Source organism: Delphinus delphis, chromosome 11 (assembly GCF_949987515.2).
Source record: "Delphinus delphis chromosome 11, mDelDel1.2, whole genome shotgun sequence".
Taxonomy (NCBI): Eukaryota; Metazoa; Chordata; class Mammalia; order Artiodactyla; family Delphinidae; genus Delphinus; species Delphinus delphis.
In genome coordinates this window covers 96351154-96375183 of record NC_082693.1, presented here as the reverse complement: position 1 = coordinate 96375183, position 24030 = coordinate 96351154, and the positions used below count along the sequence as shown (strand labels likewise).

Below are 24030 nucleotides of genomic sequence, written 5' to 3'. Positions count from 1 at the left end.
GCCGCCCCACCCCGTCCGCCGGCCCCCTCTCCTCTGTCCTGCTTTAACTCTTTCATTGAGGATTCGGTCCACGTGGGTCCCCAGTCCCTTCAGGGATATACCTCAGTGTCCCTGGCTGCCTGGTCGCCCCTCCCCATGCCCACTTCCTGATGTTTTTGCTGGTCAGCGTGGCTCCCCTGCCCAGCCACACTCAGGGGGGCCCTGGAGTGGTAATACTGATTGTCCACCAGAGCCACGAATGGAAGGCACCCCGAAGAGGCCAAGGCACCTCTTTTTTTCTCAGTACAGTTTTCAGAGGAGCCCCAGAGTATAGAAACAGATGACAATGACCAAGCGCCTCGGTACCCCTGCCCACTGGTTCCCGTCCCACCCACCTGGGTAGGGCCTGCCCCTGAAGCCCACGCTTGCCTCCATGTGGGTGACTCTAGCTGGCTCCAGCCAAGGGCAGGCCAGGTGGCGGCCGCTGACTATTGACCAGCGCGTCGCCAGAGCTCAGGGCTTTCCGTGGCGGGATTTCCTGGTCTGTCCCAAGGAAGTTGGGGCGCTTTGGGGTTGCTCAGCCAGGCTGTATCTTTCTTTTAAGAGCTGTGTGTTTGTCCTCAGAGCAGGGACACTTGACGGGAGTTGCGCTAACCGTAACTCCTCTTTCTGGTTTGTGCTCCTGGCCCAGACTCTGGAGCCAGACCTGGGCTCTGCGCCCCCATCACCGCACTCACGTCTCTGAGCCTCGGCTTTGTCTTTTGCAGAAAGAGGGCTGTGGTCCCTCCTCTGAAGCAGGCTGGCGAGAGCCTTGGCGTGCGGCACCTGGCCGTGTGTGTGGCAGGCCCCAGGTGCCCGGTCACATCCCATTCTTCCCCTGGCCGTTAGCATTTTACTGCCAGCAAGGAATACAGCCTCGAGATGGCGAGGCCCAGGCAGTGAGGCGGGAAGCCCAGGGCCTGCCTGACCTTGGTCAGGTCGTAGGTGGGCTGACGCAGTCAGAAGGGGGACCTGGAGAACGAGAAGGGTGAATAAGCACCTCAGAGGCCAGCCAGGTGCCCAGAATCTGGACCCTTCCAGGAGGCCCGCCCAGCTCACAGACTGGAACTGTGAAAAGAAAGGGCAGATGCAGACCCCGAGGGCCAGCTTCGCTCTGCCCTGCCCCCGGCCCTGGCCCCAAGAAGTGACGGCGGGGAGGCGTGGGGGCGTGGGGGACATACACCAGGGCTGAAGGCCGCACCCCCTCAGGAACCTGGAACGAGGCTTCCCGTCTGTTGAGCAGGCTTGGGGCTAAGTGCTTGTGTGCCTAGACATAGTCAGTGTTCCCAGGACCTGCAAGGATGCCATTCAGCGTTTCGGATGAGGAAACTGAGGCCCAGGGAGGTGAGTGGCTGGCCCAGCCCCACACCATCCTGCCCTACCCCCACAGCGCAGCGCACTCCCTCCAGGGCAGGGGGCTGGTGACGGGCCTGTCTCCCCGCACTTTGCCCAGGGCTGGCGCTAAGAGCTCGGAGAGTGCTGGCAGCTGTTGGTGGGTGTTCCGGGGAGGAGGGTCTAACACCCAAACCTCCCCGCTCACACACCGCTGGAGGGGCGGCGCAGCACCAAGGAAAGGTCACCGGCCAGGTGACCTTTCTCAGGCTGCTTCTGCCCACCAAGCCTCCTGCACCTCCTGTGGAACGGGTATGTGATGCTGTGCCCGCGCTCCTGAGGATGGCCTCACGGGAGAGGCTGCCCGCAGCACCGTCCACTTAACTGTCAGAAAAGGCGAGAGGCAGAGGCCAGGGGTGAGGCTTGCTGTCGGGGCCCTGCTCTGCCGGCTGCTTCAGTATAGAACCTCCGTGTCCTCTGGGCCATTCGAGATCCCCCCAGAGCGTACAAAGAAACCTCCCCCCGGGGTCAGCTCACCTCTCCCCTGCAGCTCTCGCCGCAGACCACAGGGCACCGTCCTCAGGTCCGGGAGGTTCTGCTCTCCGAGCACTAGTGTGAAAACAGCCCTCACCGGGCAGGCCCGTGACAAGGCCTTGCCCTGAAATCCCAAGCCCCCTGGTGTCTGCAGGAGACAGTTCTCCGGACAGAAACCGACCCCACAGCGAGCGGCCCTGCACAGGACCGAGTTCCCCGGTAGGTGGAGCCCCGAGGGCTGGCGTGGACCCACTGGCCTGTTACCTCCTCGCGGCCGGGCGGTAGTCAGCACAGGGCCGAGGGGAACTCACAGTCACCGGGCGGCGTGCTCCAAGGCCAGGCCAGCCCCTCGAGGGCTGTGAGAAGTGGCCTCAGGCGGAGGGCGGGGCTGGGTGCCAGGTGGGGCCTGGCGAGGCCTCCTTTCCTACTTGCCCTCACGCTCAGGCTTGGGAGCCCCCTGCTCGTCGGGCTGCAGTCCTGGCCTCCACGACCACCTGCCCCCAGCCACCTCCTCCGCCCAGGACCTCCACACGCACTGTCACCATCCCAGCGGCCACCAGCCTGCACCCCAGGGCCCAGCTCCACTCAGAGGCCCAGGCGCTCTGGGGTGGCTTTGTCCAGCACCATGGGTTAGAGCGCCCCCTGCAGGTGTTGCTCAGAAGCGGACGCGACCCAGGTGGAGCAGGGGCTTCTGGGCAGACGTGGAGAGGGGGGGACCCAGAGGCAGAGTGGATGGGAGCAGGGCGCGGGCACGCGGCAGGCTGGCCAGGTGGCCGGGGAAGCCAATTCTGTCGGCCTGACTCTCGTCACTTTCCAGAGGGACCCCATGAGGAAGATGGACCTCACTGTGGGGCTCGGTGAGGGACTCAAGCCTGTGGACACTGCTCATGACGGGCTGCAGGGTGATCCAGAGGTCGGGGGGCCAGCATGTAGAGACTGGGCAGCCGGGGAGACTGGGACCACTGTGTAAGGGCCTTGCCGGGGAGTGTGGCCTTTATCCCAAAGTGATGGGAACCCTAGAAGGCTCAGGAATCAACTGAGGGGAAAGGGTCAGAGGTCAGGGTGTCCATGGCTGGGCCAGGAGAGCCGGCAGCCAACCCCTCTTCGCAGCGGGCTGCAGGTGGTCTTGGCGGCAGAAAGGCCGGTGGACCAGCCCCGACTGAGGCCTGACAGATCTCGGCAGGGGACTCGGGCTACTCCCGCCACCAGGGTGGTGCCACGTCAAGGGGCAGGGCAGACCCTGGGCTCGCGGGGTCTCTGCAGGTCGCTGTGCCCACACCTGGGCCACCGCTCAGAGCCTCTGGGGGCGGGGCCAGAAACCTGCACGGTCGACAAGCTGCAGGTGGAAGACCCTTTGCCCAAAGCCCCACAGCGTGTCAGGAGCTGAGTGTGGCCCTCGGGCCTCTGGACCCGCGTCTCACCACAGGCGGCTCCCCTTGGCGCCCTGTGGTCAGCGTGTCGTGCTGTTTGCAGACGGTCTCCGAGGCCTGAGCTCCCTCCCACCCTCTCGCCCTTCAGTCCAGCCCGCTTCCACCTCAACGTCACCTTCCAGTGCCCGTGACTGTGGCTGCTGCCGGTAGACTCATGGTCCCCTGTGCTGTCGGGTTCATCTCCGACACTGTCCCCCACCAGGCCCGGCAGGGGACAGGGGCTCGGTCACCTCGCATCCTCTCATTCTTCATGGGGCCTCCAGAGTCCTGTTCTTTCATCTGCTGGTTCAGCAGAAATCAGGCCCCTCGCCGTGCCGGTCCTGCCCTGGGTGCTGGGCACAGGGGTCACCTGGAGAGTGAGTAGTCACTGGGGGAGACCACCGCCCAGATGCAAGCCCAGGGCCTGGGGGAGCCGGGGGGGCGGGCACCAGGAGAGCTCGGGAGGGGCCTCCTGAGTCGTGACAAAGGCGGGAGGCTGGGGCAGGTGGGCTGAGCGCTGGGGGTGAGCCCAGGGATAAACCACTAACCCCTGAGGCCTGGGTCGGTGTCGGGTTCATCTCCAGCTCCTCTCTCACGGCCACCCAGCACCAAAGGAGTCGATCCCAGACTGTTGGTTGCACAGAGGAGGGAACCGTCCGCTGCCCCGCTGGGCTGAGACCTCCAGAGGCCAGGGACTGGGCGTGAGGCACGTCTGCCCAGCGCAGAGCAGGGGTCAGGTGGATCAGCAGCTGACTTGGGTACTGAGGCTCCACAGGCGGAGGTCCTAAGGGTGGCACCAGGAGTGCGCGCGCGGTCACCACTGTGACAGCTCGCCGAGCACCGTCACGCGCGCACCTTGTCTGGGCCTCGCGACCGAGCACCGTCACGCGCGCACCTTGTCTGGGCCTTGCGAGGACCAGGTGGCAGGTGTTACATCTCCACGACACGCGGCCAGAAGCTCAGGCTCTGAGACGTGAAGGGACGTGCCCGACCCTGCGGGGCAGCATTCCGAGCGGTGTTTTCTGCCCCTGTGGCTGCTGCGTCAGCCACTACACTGACTGAGACCGTCCTTCAGGCCGGACCTCGCCCCAGACCTAGGGTGGTGCAAGCACCTAGCGCCAACTCAAGGGGCGTCCTGCCGTCCGAGCCCCGGCCGGGCTGCACGGCACGTCCTGCTGAGTGGCTGCCCGTGCCACCGCTCCCCTCCCCGCCCCCGCCCCGCCCGGCGTGGCCCAAAGCGGAATTCCCCCAGGGAAACACTAAAGATTGGCCTTTTAACACATCTGGGGTTTTCCCATCTGCTGAAAAGGGGCTCACTCCCAAGCCCCTCCCCACTTCAGTCCCCCGACGCCAGCCCAGCCTGTGGGTGAGAGTTCTCCCTTCTCGCTGGGTGAGGAGGCCCGTGGGCGCCCCTCGCTGCCCCCTCAGGCCACTGGCTCTGCTGCCCCACTGCAGGCCGCCCCCGAGGATCCCCCCCGGAGGCCTGGCTCACTCAGCAGCTTGGAGTCTCACAGTCTTGGGTTCCAGTACTGGCTTCTCCCAGTGGCTGTGTGACCTGTGCGCTCACCCGGGGCCCTGCCCTTAGAAGGGCCCACAGTTGGCTGAGTGCTCGGCTGTCTGTTGGAAAATTCTTAACAATTTTTGAACAAGGGCCCTTCACTTTTCTTTCACACTGGGTCCCACAAATCGTGCAGCTAATCCTGCCTAGAAAAGGTCCTTTACTCCTCTGAGCCTCGGTTTCTCCACCTGCAAAGGGCCCATGGTGGGGGAGGGCGCATCCTTGGGGCAGATGGAGTAGCATTCGTGGAGACGGGGCGCACTGGGCAGGAGCTAGAGAGCCAGGTACGCGCTTGGCTGTGCGGGCCCCGGCTGGGGCTGGCTGGGGCTGGCTTGGATGGAGATCTGAGCCTGCTGGTGGGTTAGAGTGCACCCACCGGGTCCCACCAGCCCTGCCCCTTACCAGCCACGCTGCTCTGCGCCGATTCCCAGTGTTCGGCACCAGTTCTGCACCTGGGAGGCGAGGGGCCGTCCACAGAGCTGCTGTAGCGTGGGGGAGCCTAGTGCAGCGATGCCTGTGGGATGGGCTGGCCAGCACCCAGGGGAGCCCAAAGAGCTCTTGTACCAAACATTGTCTAGGGTAACACAGGAGACTGAAAGGGTGCTCGCTACAGGGGAGAGACCTGCCCTGAGGGCGCAGAGAGCGAGTGACCATCCAGGCTTGACCCCGGCCCCAGCTCGGCCTCCTTCTCCTACCCAGAGGGCAGGTGCGGCCAGCAGGTCTCCAGGGCCCCGGTCGCTCAGGAGGCCCAAGATTCCGAGTCCCATCAGGGCCTCCAGAGACAGGAAGGGCCTGCAAGCCCCCTGGAGCCTGGTTGGCCGGGTCCCTTTTTCAGGGACACAGTCCCCGGTGCCCACGCCACGTCCCACCTCCACCACCATGGAGAGACCCAGTGGTCATCCCGCTGTCGCCAAGTAAGGCCACCCAGCTGTGCCCCAGCCCAAGCTCTCGGCACCTTCTGCTGCCCGCCCCCTGCTCTCGGGCCTTCCCCCTGCCTCTCCAAGGCCTGAGCCTTAACTACCTGCACCTGGAAAACAGGCAGGTTCTCTGCCCCCTCTCCAGAGAGGGGCTCTCCCACGTAAAAGGCTGGAAAGGCACATGGGGGTACCTTGGCTCTGGAGTTGAGGGCCGGAGGCGGGATTTCCCTCTCTGGTTGTAACCTCAGGGTAGGAAGCTAACATTGTTGAGCAGCTACTCCAGGCTGGGCCCTGGGCCAGACGCTGTTGAGTGTGGGGTGTCTTTGATCCTCCCCTCAGCCCTGGGAGGGAAGGCTTGCCGTCCTCACCTGCCAGGTGTAGGTGCTGAGGTCAAGCCCCGAGGGGCGGACTCACTGGGTCACTCAGTGAGCGACAGAGCCAGAGTCACACCCTGGCCTCCCCACCTCCACTGCCCCAGTAGACGGGCGGCGGGGGAGACAAGAGGGCCTGCGCAGGCGTGTGCGGGTCAGAGCTTGGCCCACGCGCATGTGGAGGCCAGCCCTCATGCGCACACGGAGGGCGGAGGCCTCCTTTCTGCGTCTGGAGGCTGCTCGTGGAGGTCTCTGCGCTGACCTTGACCCATGAGCAGGCAGGAGGCCTCCCAGCCACTGGGCAACGTGCCCCACAGCAGGCAGACAGAAGCTGGAGGGCTAGAGTATGGGGAGACACGCAAAGCCTGGGAAGAGGCAGGGGCGAGGAGACTGGCCTTGCGGTAGCGGTTACAGCTTGTCCTACCGCGGTGAAGGCTTCAACCTCGAGAAAACGGGCAGCGGCCCCGGGCAGCAGGCAGCCCCCGAGTTCAGGGTGTTAAGGACAACAGCCATCGTGGTCACCCCACAGAATCTCACACACACACACACACACACACACACACACACACACACACACACACACACACACACACACACACACACACACACACACACACGGAAAGCCCAGTTTCCTCCTCTCCCTGCTCCGTCCACCCCCTACAAGTTGAAGTTCAAAGGAAAGACATTAGCAGCAGAGACTCCTGGCAACTGGGGGTATGTATTCATTTAGTCATCACTCCTGCGTTCATCCCCAAACTCCTCCCGGAGAAAACGGAATGCACCTTGCAGGAATGCAGACACCACAGAAGGACAGACAGAATAAATGGGGTAGGGGGAAAGTTCTGGGGAGAGTCCCGCTGGGGCCAGGCAGCCAGGGGCAGCCACGGTAGACAGGCAGGGGATTTCAGGTTACAAGAGGTGGGGGCCCTTGGCGCTTCCCTTCCTAGCAGCGAAGGGGAGAGGGAAGTTCCCACAACACCAAAGCACGCCAGATGCTCAGGAAGAAACCCAGGTTGAAAGGCTCAGAGGCCCGGGAACTAGGCTCCTCCACGTGCCCCGGTGACCCAGGTGTGCCAGCCCCTTCTCCGGGCCTGGGGAGGATCATTCTCACCGCACGACGAGCTCAGTGACCTTAGTTATGCCCCAGCTACTCCAGCCCTTTGAATTTTCAAGAGGAAAAAAAAAAAGCACTAGACTAGCTTCAAGTGGACAAAAAACAGACGCCTTTGGCTTATCGTTCAGCGAGAACAGATGTTGGGCTGAGAGCCTCATCAAGGTGATGGATGGTGCGCGGGCTCTGGGAACCTCCCCTTGCAACTCCACGGCCAGGGCCACAAGCCATTCCGCGCTGAGACGAGTTTGGGAGCCCCAGTAACTGCCAGTCTGGGTTTGGAGTCCAAGTCCAGGCAAGGCAAGGGTTTAGGAATCTGTCCCTGGGTGGTTAAATACCAGCCCAGCACTGGCCCTGGTGGTGGTGTCGACCCTGTTGGCACCGCTCCCTGCGGTTTGCAAACAGTTTTCCCATCCATCATCATCAGAGGGGAAACAGTGTCATTCTCCCATTTTACAGATGGGGAGCCTGAGGTTCAGAGAAGCCCCACAGCTAGAGTGTATCAGAGTCAGAATTTGCATTGGAAACATTCATTTATTTATTTATTTTTGGCCACGCCCCGCGGTACGTGGGATCTTAGTTCACCAGCCAGGGATCGAATCCGCATCCCCTGCATTGGAAGCGCGGAGTCTTAACCACTGGACTGCCAGGGAAGTCCCCAGAGCCAGAATTTGAACTCAGGTCTCCTGTCTCAGGAGATTCCCCCCACAGGTGGGGAAAGGTGGTGGCTTCTGTCCAAGGAGACTGAGAGTGTCTTTTTCTCTTTCCCTCCTCAGAGACGTGTGCAGTAAATAACGGAGGCTGTGACCGGACGTGCAAGGACACGGCCACCGGCGTGCGATGCAGCTGCCCGGTTGGATTCACACTGCAGCCGGATGGGAAGACGTGCAAAGGTCAGTGTGCACCACCTCCCTCGCCGGGCCCCGGGTGGTGCAGGCAGGGCAGGAGCGGGGCGGCACACTTGGGCTGGGTGTGCGACCACACATGGCTTCAGGGGCGAGGGTGGTCAGCTGCCACGTGCATTTCTGTTGGAGAAGCTAAGAAGAGGGAGAGTCAGCACCAGCGCTCCCCAGCAAGGCTCAAGGGAGCCCCAGTTCCACTGTATATTGACAGGTTCAGGCAGGGCTCTGATATCGAAGAATGTGGCTTCACCATGGGTTGCACAAACGGGGTACCTTTTCTTTGGGCTTCCTAGGCCGGCAGAGGTTCCTTGTGGCCTCCCAGGGGGCAGGGCCAGGCTGGTTCCTGTGCTCACTCACCTTGGCCGGGGTGCGTTCTGCAGAGCTGGGGGCAGCAGGGCACAGGGCTCAGACCAGGCCAGGATGGTCTTCTTGTCGGCGTTAGCAAACTGAGGACACTGTGTGTCCTCGTCACTGGAAGAGGGAAGGTGTGCAGGGGGATCTCAACCAGAGGACTAAAGATGCAAAATTAGAAATAGGGATTGGGAAGGTCAGGAATGGGCCGGTCTGCCGGCTGCTGGAAGCCAGAGAAGGGTGAGCTTTCTCTGCCCGCTGTCCCCGGCTCACTCTGAGGTTCCTGAGGGCCCGCGGGGGCTCAGCCGTGTTGGGGACCCCTCAGGAAACAGGAAGCAGAGGGGCTGGGAAGCCAGAGCTGTCTGAGCCCTAGGACTGAAGGGGCCAGCCCTTCAGCACGGGGGCACCAGCCCTACAGCACGGGGGCACCAGCCCTTCAGCACGGGGGCACCAGCCCTACAGCACGGGGGCACCAGCCCTACAGCACGGGGGCACCAGCCCAGGCAAAGACCTGCGGGCCTTGGGCCGGGAGGCAGCCCTTGCGAGGAGTGAGGTGCAGCCCCTCAGCACTCCCAGACCAGCGCTCAGATCCCTGCCCAGGCTGGCTGCCCTCCTCCCATCACTCTGCCGGGAAGCGGGCAGGCCCGGAGGCCAGCATGGAAGGGCAAAGGAGCCAGAACTTCCAAAGCCCAGTGGGTGAGAAGGTTGACAGCGGAGGCTCAGGTGATTTTGAATAGTCTGAGATGGGCTTCTGAAGCCTGTAAAAATAGAGAGCATGTGACTTCTCCTCCGCAGCCGCTCTGCTGGGAAGAACCTAGTGATTATTGACAGAAATAACCGTTCTCCCACCTGTTTATTTGAAAATAAAGTCCTTCTGTAGCCTCCGCTCAGCCCACTTAGAGCGAGGGGTGTTCCGGGTGGGCGGGGGCTCTCTGAGGCCTTGCCACGTGGGCTTAATGCCAGGAGGGCTGGCCAGGGTCCACCGCAGACCCAGCCGTCCTCATAGCCCAGCAGTGTCACAGCAGGTCCAGCCAGTTGCCCTTGGAGCCAGGACAGAAGAAGGTAGAATCGGGCCACCCACACCCCGTCCAAGGCACAGCGCTGACGCAGGACCGGAGGGGTAGGGCAGGGCTTAATTCCGGACTCGAGGCCAGGAGCTCGCCGCCGGGAGCTGACCTGTCTGGGCTGGAAAGGGGCCTCAGCAGTCACATGGCCCACAAGGAGCACCTAAGGGGACGCTGACTGCTGCCCCCTGCCCATCCTTGCTGGCGAGAGGGGCATCCATCCTCACCCCACCTTGAGTCTGGGGTGGGGGAGATGTTGAAGGGAGCTGCCCACACGGCCCAGGCCCACCAGTCCGGGCCTCCGGCCATGTTTCCTGTGTTGGAACAACTGGACCCTCTACCCAGGGCTGCTCATTTGCCTTTAACCGACGCCCCTCACTCCCACTGCCCTGGAGTCAGGAAGTCCTTTCGTTCACGCATGCACCGGGTGGGTTTTCTGGGCTCCTCCTGTGTGCAAGTGCAGGGGAGACCAGGGAATGAAACAGAAATTCCTTGTGCCCAGAGATCTTCTATTGAGTAAAGAAGACAGACTTTAAAAATTAAAGTCTGGGCAGGGGGTAGGAGAGCGGGGAGGATGGAGGAAGAGGCTCTAATCCAGGCAACATGACTGCTGTGCAGAGGCCTGGGGTTCCAGGACCCAACGCAGCCAGGGTGCCCAGATCTGGGGAAGGTTCAGGGGAGGTCCAGGAGAAGGGGTTGGCCCTTCATCCTGTGAGCCTCGGCCAGGCGCCAGACACTCTTGGGCAAGGAGGCACAGGCCAGATTTTCGTTTGGAGACAGTCCCTGCCACTGTTGGGACGGGTTTCTAGGCAGGGTCGGGAAGAACAGGCTCGAGGTGACAATGGTTTGGGCCCGGGGTGGCAGCAGAGGTGGAGAAGAGCTGTCTGAATGTTGTTATACGTAGAATTTGAGGATCGTGGGACTGGTCCAGAACTATATAGTAGGAACATCACAGCGTCTCCAAATCAGGGAACCCTGGAAACCAAATGTTGACCTCGAGACCCCCGGGTTTGGAGTCTTAGAGCCTTGGGCTTACAGTCTGAGTTTCCCGGGGCCTGGCTGGAGGGGCGCAGGGCAGGGTACGGGGGCTCGGGGCGGGGGCAAGCCAGCTGGGGATCCCCGACAAACCGAGGCCCTGGCCCTGGGGTGCTGGCTTCTCGGTCAGCATGCACGCCCTGGTCTTGGCAGGGCCCAGAGGAGGATATCGAAGGTTCAGTGTTTTCTGGAAGCCAGAAGGTCATTGCTAAGCAAGACCAGTGGCTGGAGGTCTGGGAAAATCCAGAGCTGAAAACCCAGGACGGCCGGGGATCACGTGGGCAGGTGGAGGCCTGCCCCAAAACATCAGGGCCGTGGGGGGCTCTGCAGGATCTGCCCCGTGCCCTTGCTTTGTCTCAAGAGTGTGGACAGCCCAGTCGCAGGGCTCCCTGGTTGGCGCTGTCCTGCTCGATACTGGGAAGCGGGCACCTTGCTAATTGGCCCTTCTGAGAGGAGGGAGGTCTGGGGCCTCAACTTCCTGAGCCAGAGCCTGGATTTCCTCAGGGACACCAGCCCCTCCTCCCAGCACCAGTCTGGGAGGACCGCCCCCAGCCCCGCCTGTTGGCCCTCTTCCCTCACCTGCCCTGTGCCCGTCCAGCCCAGCCCAGCAGCCTGCCCTCCCCCTAGGCTGCTCCAGAGTGATGCCAGCCCACTCCCACAGCCCCAAAACCCTCATCCACGTGGCCTCTGCGTTGCCAGGCTGTGCCCCCTCAGTGCGGTGGGCAGAGGGGGACAGGAGCAACCAACCTACTGCGTGTCCCCATAGCTCACCCCACACCTTTCCCCCCAACACGCACTGATGTTCAAACATTGGGTGACGCATCGAATGTTCCACTAACCTCTCAGCCCCCCGACTCGCTTATTTACTCATTCGTTCATCCATTCGTTCAGTGTCCCATCCTTCCGTGCAGGCCTCATGCTGGGCCCTGGGGCTCCAGGTGGGAGCCAGGTGCCCCGTCTGTCATCCCGCTGAAGGCAGGTCCCATGACAAGGGAGCAGCTAACTCTGGAGAGAACGTCAGGGAAGGCTTTCCAGGGGGTGCTTGTTCCCCAGGCAGGGTGGGGTGAGGGCTGCCGAGACAGGATCCAAGCGTGCAGAGAAGAGGAGGGCGGGGCCACCGGGCTGGGCCAGGATGTGGAGGGGAGACCGTGAGCCTCTGTAACCAGGTAGGGGACTGCTGGCCGCTGGTGGGGCCCGGTGGGAGCACAGTAGAGAAGGAGGGGGGTCTTGGAAGGGTGGGAGGTGGAAAGGGGTCAGAGGCTCATCAGAATGAAGGCCGAGGGGCCGTGCGAGCCCACTGCCCCCTCACTACAGCTGAGGCTAGAGCCTGGGACGGTGCCTCCCCGACTCTGACCCCCAGGCAGCCCGCTACACCAGCTTGGGCCGCAAGCGAACAGCGCCTCGCACCTCCTGTCTAGCTGCTGTGACAGCCCCTGAGCCGACAGGCCCAGATGGGGTAGGGGATGGGATTGGGGGTTCCAGAGGCCTGAGGCATTCCCGAGGAGGCGAGCCCCATCTGCACATCCAGTCGTAGTGAATGATGCTGGACAGGTGCCTGCTAGCAGCCCAGTTTGCAGATGGGGAGCCTGAGGCTCAGAGAGGGGCCTTGCCCTGCCCAGGGTCACGGAGCTGAGCGGGCCCTCCGTTCTTCTGTCAGAGGCTTTTAGCCAGAATCTCCCCTGTCTTCCTGTAACCCCCGGGGGAGGGGGCGACGGAGAGCCCCAGCCTCTGTCTGGACAGGCCCTCGCTGCACTCGAGGTCTGCTTCCTCTGAAGGCCGCAGGGCCAGCGTGCTGCACGGGCGGGGCCGTCTCTGGAGACACCTGGGGCTGGGCTCAAGTCGGCCTCCTGCGTGGAGCTGTGACCTCCCCCGGAAAGTGGGAGATCTGGCCTCGGGTTGTTTTGACAGTCACACGAGACCTTGCCAGAAAGTGCTTGGCCTGGTCGCCAGCACGAGGTGATGCCCGCCCAGCAGGTGCCGTGACCCCCAGAGGGTCCTCCTACTTCCTCTGGGGCGTGGGCTCATCCTGAGGCCGCTTTGTTCCTGAAACACAGGCTTCGGAGCGCGTGCAGGGTTCGCAGTGCCGAGCGGTCTCTGTTTTTAGCCGTCATTTTGGTGCACACGTAGAGCACCTCCTGTGTGCAGAGAGGTGAAGGCCCAGCCCGTGAGAGGCGGAGCCAGGGTCACACACGCCCTAGCGGCCTCCCTTAGTGGGGCCACCTCGGATTCCCCGCCCTTCCCATCTTCCTGGCACCAAAATCGTCAGCATACGCAAACAGAATGGGTCCTTGGGGCAGAGGGACCTCGGGGAGGCTGGCCGAGGGCAAGGAGGTGGCGGGCACACCCCCTGAGTGTCCTGTGTTCCCCAGAGCCCAGCCCCACCCGGGCCTCCGCAGGAAAGCAGCTCTGGGTCTGCCCCTGCCCGACTCGCTGTGCCCGTTCCCCTCGCAAAGGCTCCGAGAGTTGCCCACCCGGGTGTCTCAGCCCTGCTCTCTTTAACGCCCCCGCCGTTCTCCTGACGTTTGGGGGTTTGTTGGGGTGAAGAGCATTCTGTGGGGGGGCTGCCAGAGGACTTCTCAGCAGGTGCCAAGTCCAGCCCGTTCCATCTGAGGAGAAGAGCTGGGGGCAGCGTGGTGAGAGGCCGCGCCTGAGACCGGAGTCTTTGGAATAGGACCAAGTCTCCTCCGCGGGGCTCGGGGAAATGGGGACAGATTGACCTTGACAACTGGCCGTGCCAGTTACACGGGACAGGGGTGTCCGGGCCTCACACTCAGGCCAGGCTCAGCGGGTGCTGGAGTCTGAGTCAGCAGCTCTGTTAAGATGTGGCCAGTGACCAGCACAGAAAGTCCTCTCTCTGCCGGGGGCGGGGGGATGCCTCTTTCACCACTTCCTTTTGTGCCCTCCTCCAGTCAGGGTGGGGACACCTTCCTGGACGTCATCTCCTACTTCTGTTTCCAATTGCTGGGCTAGGTCTGGGGGGCCGGCGGGGGGTGACCAGCGTGGGGGGCCCGGGAGCCGGAGCCCAAGAGGAACTTCAGAGTGAGAAAAGGTACCTCAGGGACAGGGTCTCTGACAGCTCAGTCTGCCAGATGGACCGGGAGCCCGGGGAACAAGCCCAGGGGAGCAGGGCAAGGAGGGTGGGAGGGAGCTCCTGGGGGTGGGGGGAGCTCGTGAGGGAAGGAGCTCCCATCACTAGAGGTGTGCAAGCCGAGGCCCACCGGCAGGGGTGCTGGGAGGCCTTCAGGGTGCAGCCACAACTCGTGACATGCCCAGTGAAGAAACAGCTCAAACTCACCTGCAGGCATGGAGAAGGGGGAGCGGCAGGAACCAGGCTGAGAAGGGAGGCGGCCCAGGAGCGCCCGTTCCCGCCACCAGCCGCGGCACCTGGAGCCAGTTACCCTCCCGGCCTCGGTCTCCCCGTCAGTAAAGCAGGAGCAATAAACCTACTTTGTAAAGAGTTGTTTGGGCCCTGGCTGAGCACCGGCGCCTTAGGGATGTTATTTCATTTCATCCTCGTGACGTCCTTCCACGTAGGGGCGCCTCTGATCCTTATTTTAACAGACAGGGAGCCGAGGCCCCAGGGGTCCAGTAGCTCGCCCAGCCCAGAGTCACAGCCTCGGGGAAGCAGCCCCCTGCTCCCGGCCTCCCCACCTCCCTGGCACCTCCCCGGGGATGAAAGGGCGTGGGAGCGTCCCGGTCCCTGTTGTTTGGCCCGGCACCGCAGACACCAGTTCCCTCCCTTCGGTGCACAAACGCCAGGCTCGCCAAGTCCTGGGGGCAGCGGTGTCTCCCGTCCTCCCACCCCCACGGCTGTGAGCCAGCCCCCCTTCCTGGGCTCAGCCGGGGGACCCGAGGCGGCCCAGGCAGCGCAGCCCAGCCCACTCTCTTCGCCTCGTCCTGCCGCCCGGCTCCGCAGACATCAACGAGTGCCTGGTCAACAACGGAGGCTGCGACCACTTCTGCCGCAACACCGTGGGCAGCTTCGAGTGCGGCTGCCGGAAGGGGTACAAGCTGCTGACGGACGAGCGGACGTGCCAAGGTGAGCCGCCCTGGTCCTCGTGGGGTCCCGCCCCTCTCAGGCCACACAGGCTCCCAGGAGGGTAGGTGAGCCTGGGGTGGGCGTGTCCGCCGGCCGGGCCGGGCCTGAGGGGCCGGGGGTAGTTTTTGTGTCCCTAGCCTGTGCGCTTGCCCTCCTGTCTTCCCGTCCTTTATGATTCTAGGGGCCCTGAGAAGCCATCCAGCCCCACCTCTCCCTGATATAGAGGGGATCTGAGGCCCAGGGAGGGGTCGGCCCGTGTCCCAGGTGGCGCCGGCTCCTCCCTCCAGAGGGGGCCTCCCAGGCCACCGTCAGTGGCTTCAGAGGCCAGGTGGATGCTGCCACCTGGTGGAAGCTGTAGCACGTGGCAGGCGTGCTCCAGCAGCCCTTCCTCAGGGTCCCTGGGCACCTGCAAGGAGCAGGGGTAATGGGAAGAGAGACCTGGGCAGAAGCCAAGCATCACAGCCCGGGACAAGTCCCGCAGGCATCCTGGATGCAGTGAGAGCCCAGAGGATGGGCAGTGGAGAGACGGGTCAGGGAAGGCTTTGTGGGAGGGGACACTGGGGAAGTGCTTGAAGGATGAATAGGCATCTTCCAGGAGGAGCCAGGGAGGCAAACCCGACCAGGAAGTGGCGCTGTTGGGCTGAGGGGGTGTGAGGAACCAGAAGGAGCCCCGTGGAGCTAGATGAGGCCATTGAGAAGGAGCCGGCTTCGGGGATACGCGCAGAGGGTGGGGCCGGCTCAGTTCCATCGCTGTTACCCTGTTGCCGTCCCGTCGTTTCATCTCCACGAGGTCCCAGGAGCCACAGCCTGCACCGGGCCGCACCTGGCTTGCGGTTGCAGCATCCGCCTCGTAGCGGTGCTCAGAGGCCGGCCTGGGGCAGCACGAGGCCCTGAGGGCCCCGAGGAAGGCGAGAGCAGAGGCTGGTAAGGGAGGGTCCAGGGCCAGCCTGTCCTGGGGCTCAGCACGTGACCTGAGCCCATCGCTTCCCCTCCCTGGGCTCGGCCTCCGCCTCGCTGCTCGGGCGACCTAGCCCTGTCTTCCTCTCGGGGCACAGGGGCCTGCTGGGAGCACAGCACCCGTCCGGGCTCGGATCAAGGCTCCTCTGCACTTTGGCTTTGTCTCTCCATCTGCCTTGCCGCATTCTGTGGACGGCTGAGGGAGGGCCGTTGGCTTTGCATCCCCAGCTGCCCTGGGAGAGGGGCGGGCAATGGCTGGACTGCTCCGGGCTCTGGCTGAGTCTCCTCCCCCCTCTTCCTGACTCAGCTCTGCAAGGCCCTGGGGCTCCGGCCCACCCCTGCTCCAGCACAGCCCCTGGGTCCCCAGCTCCAGCAGGCACACAGGGCCCTTGGGATGGGGACCCCAGACACCTCCCCAGCCCCCCTGAGCTCCACACAATCCCTGAGGATCCAGTGCTGTCACCTCCCAGCCTTTGCCCGGCGTGCCCTTCCCCCACTCTCATTCCTTCATTCCGGGCTAGCCCCATCCTTCAGGGTCTAGCCCAGGTGCCACAGCCCCAGGAGATCTTCCCAGATCCACCCCCGGGAGGAATCACATCTTCCTTTGAGCATCCGCAGTGATTCCTTCCTCGTGCTCGTGTTATTACAAACACATATGCTATGAGTGCGTCTGTAGGCACGTGAGCAAATGTATTCAAAGAACAGATTCCAGCTGCAGTGCCCAAGGAGAGGCAGGTCAGTGTCTGCCTTGCCCTCAGGACCCCCATCAGCTGTCCCATGGGGGCCACCCTGCTCAGAACTTACGGCCAGGATAGATTGGTCTCCTGCAAACACGTAGTTCATTTCCTCCTTTCCAGCAGCAAGCAGTCTGTGGCCCGCCCTCGTTCCCTTTTTACCCTGGCTGCCAGGGTGGTCAGAATCAAGTGTCACATACTATCAGGGCTACTTTGTTATTCCTCATGGGTGGCATCATCCCTACCCCCATCCCCCTTTCTGTCTGTGCTGTTTTCCCCATTTTCTCCAGAGACATCTTGGGGTGATGGGGGAACACACTTTGGTCGGCAGTCAAGGGGTCTGTTTTCATGTCCCAGTTCAGCCCCTTCCCCAGGCAAGCCCGTTGGTTTCCTGCAGGTGTGGATTAAATACCTACCCTAATCCCACTGGAATGGGAGATATCAAAATGGCAGGGATTCGTAATAATCCCTTCTACTCAAAATATTTCTACCCTGCCCACCTCCAGAAAAGATGTGAGGCAGCTTCTCACCCAGACACATGAGGCTAATGGAGACAGAATGGAAAATTGGGCAGCGACACGAAGTCTGACGTTTGCTGTGCGTCGGCTGTGCGCTGAGCCTGGGGCCCCAGGACTGTCGGGCACAGAGGTCTGTTGAGTGACTGAGCGAGGGGCAGGCCGTGCCATCCACCACACCCTGAACCTCCTCCCACATTTTGTCTCCCTGTGGCCACACAGACGTCGACGAGTGCTCCTTCGAGCGGACCTGTGACCACATCTGCATCAACTCCCCGGGCAGCTTCCAGTGCCTGTGCCGCCGCGGCTACACACTCTATGGGACAACCCACTGCGGAGGTCTGCAGCTCGCCCGCCAGGGCCACCTCCCCCCAGAGGCACGCGCCCGGCCGCACGGCCACCTGCACTGCACCCCACACCCCGACCTTGACCCTGACTCTGATGGGCCTGGGAGGGACTGGTGGGCAGAGGGGTCAGCCAAGGGTAAGGCGGGAGGGTGGGGGGAGGGGCAGCAAGCACCCACTGGGTGCCAGGCCTCAGCCAGGCTGTGGACACGGGCCTGGAAACAGCAGTTTCTGGGAAACCCCAGTCCGGAAGGGAGGATGGCTGCACAGAGGATCCCACAAACAGTTCATTCCAGCGGAGGGGGTAACAACAGAGAAGGGCAGAGGGTGGGGACAATGGGGGGCTCCTAAAGGAGGAGTGTTTGGGTCATGGTGGGGGAAGCGTGCCAGAGGGGTCAGCGTGTGCAAGAGCACTGAGGCAGAGGAGCAGCGAGGGACCGAGAGGCAGCCAGTGGGGCTAGAGTCCCATGAGGGAAGGGGCACACGGCGGGAGGTGCAGACAGAGGGGATACAGGGCTTCGTGAGCCCCAGGGGACTTGTGGCTTTATTCCCAGTGCGATGAGAAGCCATTGGAGGGTTTATGCAGGGATGTGACGGGCTCAAGTTCATGTAACGAGATCCCTCCAGCTGCCACGTGTTTAGGAGAGTGGGACCCAGGGCACCAGTGGGGACACGGCTCCAGGCATGGGAGTGAGAGCTACTGGAGCCTGGGCAGGGTGGGGAGGGATGTGGAGAGAGGGAAGGCTCTAGATGCCTTCAGGTGCCACGGATGATGGGACATGGGGATGTACAGGCTTGGGGGGTGAAGCTGGCGGGGGTGTCAAGAATGGCCCTGAGGTCCCTGGTGTCTCTCCCTTTCCTTTGACCTGGTGGTAGCCACACTTCCCCTGCTGGGCAGCTGTGAAGTTTAGGTGGGCTCAGGCACAGCTGGTGCTAGGGGCGTGGCTCGTGGGGTGAGCTGCAGATTCTTCTGCAGGGACTCCCAAAAACCTGGGCACCAGCTTCTGCACACAGGTCTTTGGCCCAAAAGAAGGCGGGGCCTCAGGGGAGACTTCCTGTGCCCAGGTGCCTGTTGTGCAGGAGGGAAACTGGCTGGGAAGGGCACGTCCGAAGTCCCACAGTGAGATACGGCCTCAGGACCCCGGGGCCGTTGCTGATCATTCCGGCCCCACAAGACCTGACTGCAACTTTATTTTGTGCCATTTCTCTGTCCTCCCCCAAGTCTGGGCTCAGCTGCCCAAGTTCAGCAAACCACTGCGGTTCCTGGAGGGGGGGATGTGTGTTGGTGTCTGCGGGAACCCTGTGTGTGTGCAAGCTCGTGTGTGTGTCGTGTGCAACCACATGTCTGCATCCAGTGACAGTATCAGGCTGGCGTCAGGGTCAGGGGATTCTCGGCCCTCCTGTCCTGGGTGGGTCCTGCCCTGCCAGCCCCAAGGGTGTGGCCTCGGCTGGACCGTCCAGCCCCCCCTCCTGCCCTTACGCCTACCTGTGCTTCCAGATGTGGACGAGTGCAGCATGAACAACGGGAGCTGCGACCAGGGCTGTGTCAACACCAAGGGCAGCTACGAATGCGTCTGCCCCCCGGGGAGGCGTCTCCACTGGAACCGGAAGGACTGCGTGGGTGAGTGCCCTGGGGCGGGCCATCGCGAGGACCCCTGAGAAGGGCCTGGGTGCCAGCACCTCCCCTGGTGCCTGGATGGCTGCGGCTCCCGGGCAGGTGCTCTCTGCTGCTGGGATACGGCTGATGGGAATGAGGGCTGACAGAAGAAGAGGGGATGCAGCGGGGAGAGCACGCTTGGAGGCGCAGAAACGGCTTGGGGCGGGGGCACGGGGAGCACGGAGGTGGAGACCTGGGGGTCAGCGTGTGCAGCCAGAGCTGTGGACTCAGGAGGAGCTGACACTCAGAAGCAGCAGGGCGCGGAGGCCTCAGTAGCCCCAGCTCCTCTTGTCCTGCCAAGGAAGCTGGTGGGAGGGGAGGGGTGGTTACACGGGGTGCAGCAGCAGCAGAGCCTGGACCGGGGAGCGCCTGGGTCTTTGTACACCCGCCGCTGGCCTGGCAAGGGGCGGGCCTCCTAGAGAGCTCAGGGCTCCTGCACCCTCTGCTGCTGGGCTCTGGGGCCTTGGGGCACCTCTCAGCTGAGTGCTGGACGGTCCACGTTCACTGGTTCCATAAACACATACTGACTACCTGCTGTGTGCCGGGCCTGTACTGGGTCCCAGGAACGGCTCTCAGGTCCTTGCCCCGCCGTGCTCCAGCATCCCCAGGGCCTCAAGAGTAAGCCTTCTAGATCTAAGAGTTCATCTCTCTCGGCTCAGAGCCCTCCAGGGAGTCCTCATCGTGCAGAAGCAAAGTCTGGGTTCCTGGAATGGCCCAAAGGCTGCTACAGCCCGGCCTGCTTGCCCTCCACCCTCACCCCCACCCACCGCGTGCCAGCCTCCCTGACCTCACAGGTGCAGCCCCCCGACCTCAACATAGCCACGCTCAGGCTCTTCTCTTAGCCTAGAGGACTCGTCACTCTCTGCAGGGGTCTGCTTGGGGTGGGGGGCTTCCTGACCACACACCTGGAGCAGCAGCCGGCCCCCCTCTGCGCGCCCTCCGCCTCTTGGCTGTCCCACGCTCGTCTCCTCCCATCGCAGCCACTGGCTGCCGCGGGGTGTTGTCGGTCTGTCCTCGCTGAACATACACTCTGCACACCCGAGCAGGTATTCCTTGCTTGTCTTGTTCACTGCTGCATCCCCAGCCCCTAGAACAGGCCCAGCAGCCATAGACACTCAGTGAAGGATTTGTTGAATGAATGAATGAAAGTATCAGAGAATGGATACCATCACTTAGTCACCCGAGGTCAGACAGCTGAGTTTATTGTTTACTTGAGCAAGAATTGCTATGCTGCCCCGGCAGTCTGGTTGAGCAAAGCAAACCGCTGGTTTTGCCTAGAGTTTGGGGGAAGAGCTCGTGTGGAGTTGTGCTGGTTAAAGGCAGGTGATGTCAGTCTCAGCAGCATGTCTTTGCGGGGCGCTGAGGGAGACGGGGCTCACACCAGCCTCAGAAGCCTGATCGCTGAGTGAACGGGCCCAGAGCTGGCTGACTTGCCACGCCCACGCCCTTCGATGGGCTTTCCGAGGTGTGTCCACTGATCATTAGGGTCCTGTGAGGTCTGGTATTTACTGCTGACCAGAGCTATCGGGTACAGGCTTTCTCTAGGGATATGAGGACATGTTTCTTTGTTTGTTTGTTAATTCTCAGTCCCCTTTTCGGTCGTCCCTCCTCAGTCAGAGCTGCAGGAGAGGCCACCAGGGCTTGTCCAGATCTTCACCACTGCCACCAAACCAGCCTCCAGGAAGGGTCATCGGTGGAGGTCTGACCGTCAGGTCACAGTCAGTCGGGGAGGTTTTATCCCGTTTTTGTCTCTGAGCCATTTGCTGGGACTATACGCGAAAACAGTTGATATTCTAGACAGTAGATGTGGAAGGATGAGACAGACAAGTGTGACTGCAGGTATTACTAGAAGGTGCTGGAAGGAAGGCCCTCCAGAAGCATGATTTAAGGGTTCCCAGGGCTGACCAGGAAAACCGGCCCCACCTGCTCCCTAAGTCCACAGTATGCAGGTTGCTCTCTCATGTAGCCTTGAAGTAGACAGTTCCACCTCACCTGTACTGTGAATCCAGGTTCCAAATGAAGTATCGGCAGGGCCACAAACTGCCCTGGTTGCCCATGAGATCCAAGGTCATACTATTATCTATAACTACCTGCACTAGGCAGGCAGAGCGCTTTGTCCTGCCCCCCACGCCATGCCCTAGGCTGTATTATTCACTCTATCACCCTAAGTGAGGGACACATGTTTGATGACCACTAAAGCTGTCCAGTCCCTCTGGTTGGGGCCAAGAGCCTCCACCGTCTGCTTCACCAGGTATTATTATGTCCCTCAGAAAGTGTTCTACCGTTAGACGCTTTGAAAAGGGCATCATTCACTGAGGGTACTGGGGACTCGTTCACTTGTTACAGTCTCAGAGACCCACAGGGCAGTTAGCTGAGGTCCTGGGGTAGCACCCATGAATCAGATGTCCATGTGAGACACGGGGTCAACCTCAGTGGAGCTGTAGGTATATTGTCTGTGGGCGGTGTTGTGACGAACAGTCAGATACATTGCAAGACAGCTGAACCGGTCTCTCCTGATGGGAGGGCATTTTCCTTCTTTATGTATCGCCCACAAAGGCGATCATAATTACGTCCGTGTAACATACTTTATAGCATTTCTAAATGTTGGCTTCCCTAGCGACAGCTTGGGAGAACTGATTTAAAGAATCAGGATGGTAGGGGCTTCCCTGGTGGCGCAGTGGTTAAGAATCCACCTGCCAATGCAGGGGACATGGGTTCGAGCCCTGGTCCGGGAAGATCCCACATGCCGGGGCAACTAAACCTGTGCACCACAGCTACTGAACCTGCGCTCTAGAGCCCGCGAGCCACAACTACTGAGCCTGCGTGCCAAAACTACTGAAGCCCGAGTGCCACAAGTATTGAAGCCCACGTGCCTAGAGCCCGTGCTCTGCAGCAAGAGAAGCCACCGCAATGAGAAGCCCGCGCACTGCAGCAAAGAGTAGCCCCCACTCGCCGCAACTAGAGAAAGCCTGCGTGCAGCAACAAAGACCCAACGCAGCCAAAAAGTAAATAAATAAATTTATTTAAAAAAAAAAAAAAGAATCAGGATGGTGGCTATCACTAGTAAGGCCTAGATCTAGGTGAGTTATTTGTAAGGGAAACATGATAGGGTAAAGCAGAAGTGTACAACCTTAAATGCATAAGGTGGGAAAATGTGATCCGAAGAATGAAGAGCAAAGGTTTGCAAAAGAGCGTGTGGAAATCAGTGGTTACAGACATCTAGGAGAATTTATTCCAGTGGTCTTAGGCACAAGCTCTCTATTCCGTGTAGCCGTCAGCCGGTTCTGAGAATCTCGGGTAACAGTCAATTTCTGTGAACTGTCTGCTTTTGGGGGTTCTCTGAAAAACCTCAGTTTAAGACCTCTAGGGCTTCCCTGGTGGCTCAGTGATTAAGAATCCGCCTGCCCATGCAGGGGACACGGGTTCGAGCCCTGGTCCGGGAAGATCCCACATGCCATGGAGTAACTAAGCCCGTGAGCCACAACTACTGAAGCCCGCGTGCCTAGAGCCCATGCTCCGCAACAAGAGAAGCCACTGCAATGAGAAGCCCGCGCACCGCAACAAACAGTAGCCCCCCCCCGCGCCACAACTAGAGAAAGCCCGTGCACAGCAATGAGGACCCAACACAGCCTAAAATAAATAAATTTATAAAATAAAAAATCTAAGTGGTGACTTTACAGTAAGTTCTGAAAAATTCATTTTTGTTTCTTAAGAAAAATTAGGGGTAATAAAGACTGTGATATTTCTGAGTAATTCATGAATAACTCTCCCAGTAAAATGTGTCCGTATGTTACTAAGTAAATAAGTTGGAATATCCCAAATAAGGAGCACAAAATCTAATAATATTTTAGCTCCTATGAGTGCTGTTATTTTTTTCAACAAGAGACTGCTTCAGTTCATCCAGAAAGTAAACATACTATTACTAGAGCGTAATTATAACCCATGAAATCCATCTGGACGCGCTCCAAGTGTCCCTTAGGGCTTGGTTCCAGTGCATGTCCCATCTTTACCCTTTACCCAGGATTCTGAAGGTCACAGCCACACCACGAACTGGCCATTTCCTCTGCCACCCTGGAAAAGCTTCTCACCAACGTTGTCTAATGTCACCACCAGTTTGTCCCCGCAAGGATGGGTTGTCTTAGGAAAGATGTTAGCAAACGTCTGAGTGAGGTGGTCTGGTGGTCCCAGGAGGCCGCTCTGGCTTCACCAGGCATCGTCCTCATGCCTCTTACAACTTGCTCCCCCCGCTTCTTTACAGAGTAGGAAGCCAAACAGTGTGTGTGTGTGATGGAACCCTTGGGCCCCTCTGTCCTTGCCCCAGGACTTGGGCCAGAGCAGCCTGTTTCACATGATGATCCGGAAACATTGCCACCGACTTGCACCTCTTCTGCTGTGGGCCTCTGTGCTCCCGTTATGCGCAGGAAACCTCTCTGTTTTCAAAGCGTTCTAAGGTTGACTGCTTCCGCTCATGTGCATGTTTACCTTTTATGTTTAGCAATGTAACATGCTAGAGAGAGCCACGGGTGCGGCCCTGGAGCCAACTGGAGCCCCTCCGGGCTTGATTCCGGCCTGGAGGATTCTTGCCTGTCCAGCCTGGTACTATCGCTCTTCCTTTTTTTTTTTTTTTTTAAAGTACTATTTTTTTTTTTTTTTTGGCTGCGTTGGGTCTTCGTTGCTGTGTGTGGTTTCTCTCTAGTTGCGGCGAGCGGGGGCTACTCTTTGTTGCAGTGCGGAGCACGGGCTCTAGGCACACCGGCTTCAGTAGTTGTAGCTCGCAGGCTCTAGAGCACAGGCTCAGTAGTTGTGGCTCACGGGCTCTAGAGCGCAGGCTCAGTAGTTGCGGCGCACGGGCTTAGTTGCTCCGCGGCATGTGGGATCTTCCCGGACCAGGGCTGGAACCCGTGTCCCCTGCGTTGGCAGGCGGATTCTAAACCCCTGCGCCACCAGGGAAGCCTCCTGTCTGTCTGCTTTTTGTTTTTTGCTCTTATTAACAGCTTTTTTGAGATATAATCACGTGCCACAAAATTCACCCATGTAGTGTACAATTCAGTGTGTTTTAGTATAATCACAGAGTTGTGCAACCACAATCCACTCTAGAGCATTTTCATTACTCCCCAAAGAAACCCCGTGCAGTCACTCCCCATTTTCCCTCAAGCCCCCCAGTCCTAGGCAACCATAATCG

The 24030-nt window shown here is 60.8% G+C and overlaps 1 protein-coding gene across 2 annotated transcripts in view; it reads left to right on the top strand.

Moving 5' to 3' along the window:
• Positions 1-24030, top strand: part of SCUBE1 (signal peptide, CUB domain and EGF like domain containing 1) — a 126747-nt gene that overhangs the window by 80862 nt on the left and 21855 nt on the right. For both annotated transcript variants that reach the window (XM_060023990.1, XM_060023989.1), the window contains 4 exons: positions 8027-8143; positions 14519-14641; positions 17070-17186; positions 18690-18812. In XM_060023990.1, the coding sequence (XP_059879973.1) occupies positions 8027-8143; positions 14519-14641; positions 17070-17186; positions 18690-18812 (480 nt within the window). The remainder of the gene's footprint in view (positions 1-8026; positions 8144-14518; positions 14642-17069; positions 17187-18689; positions 18813-24030) is intronic.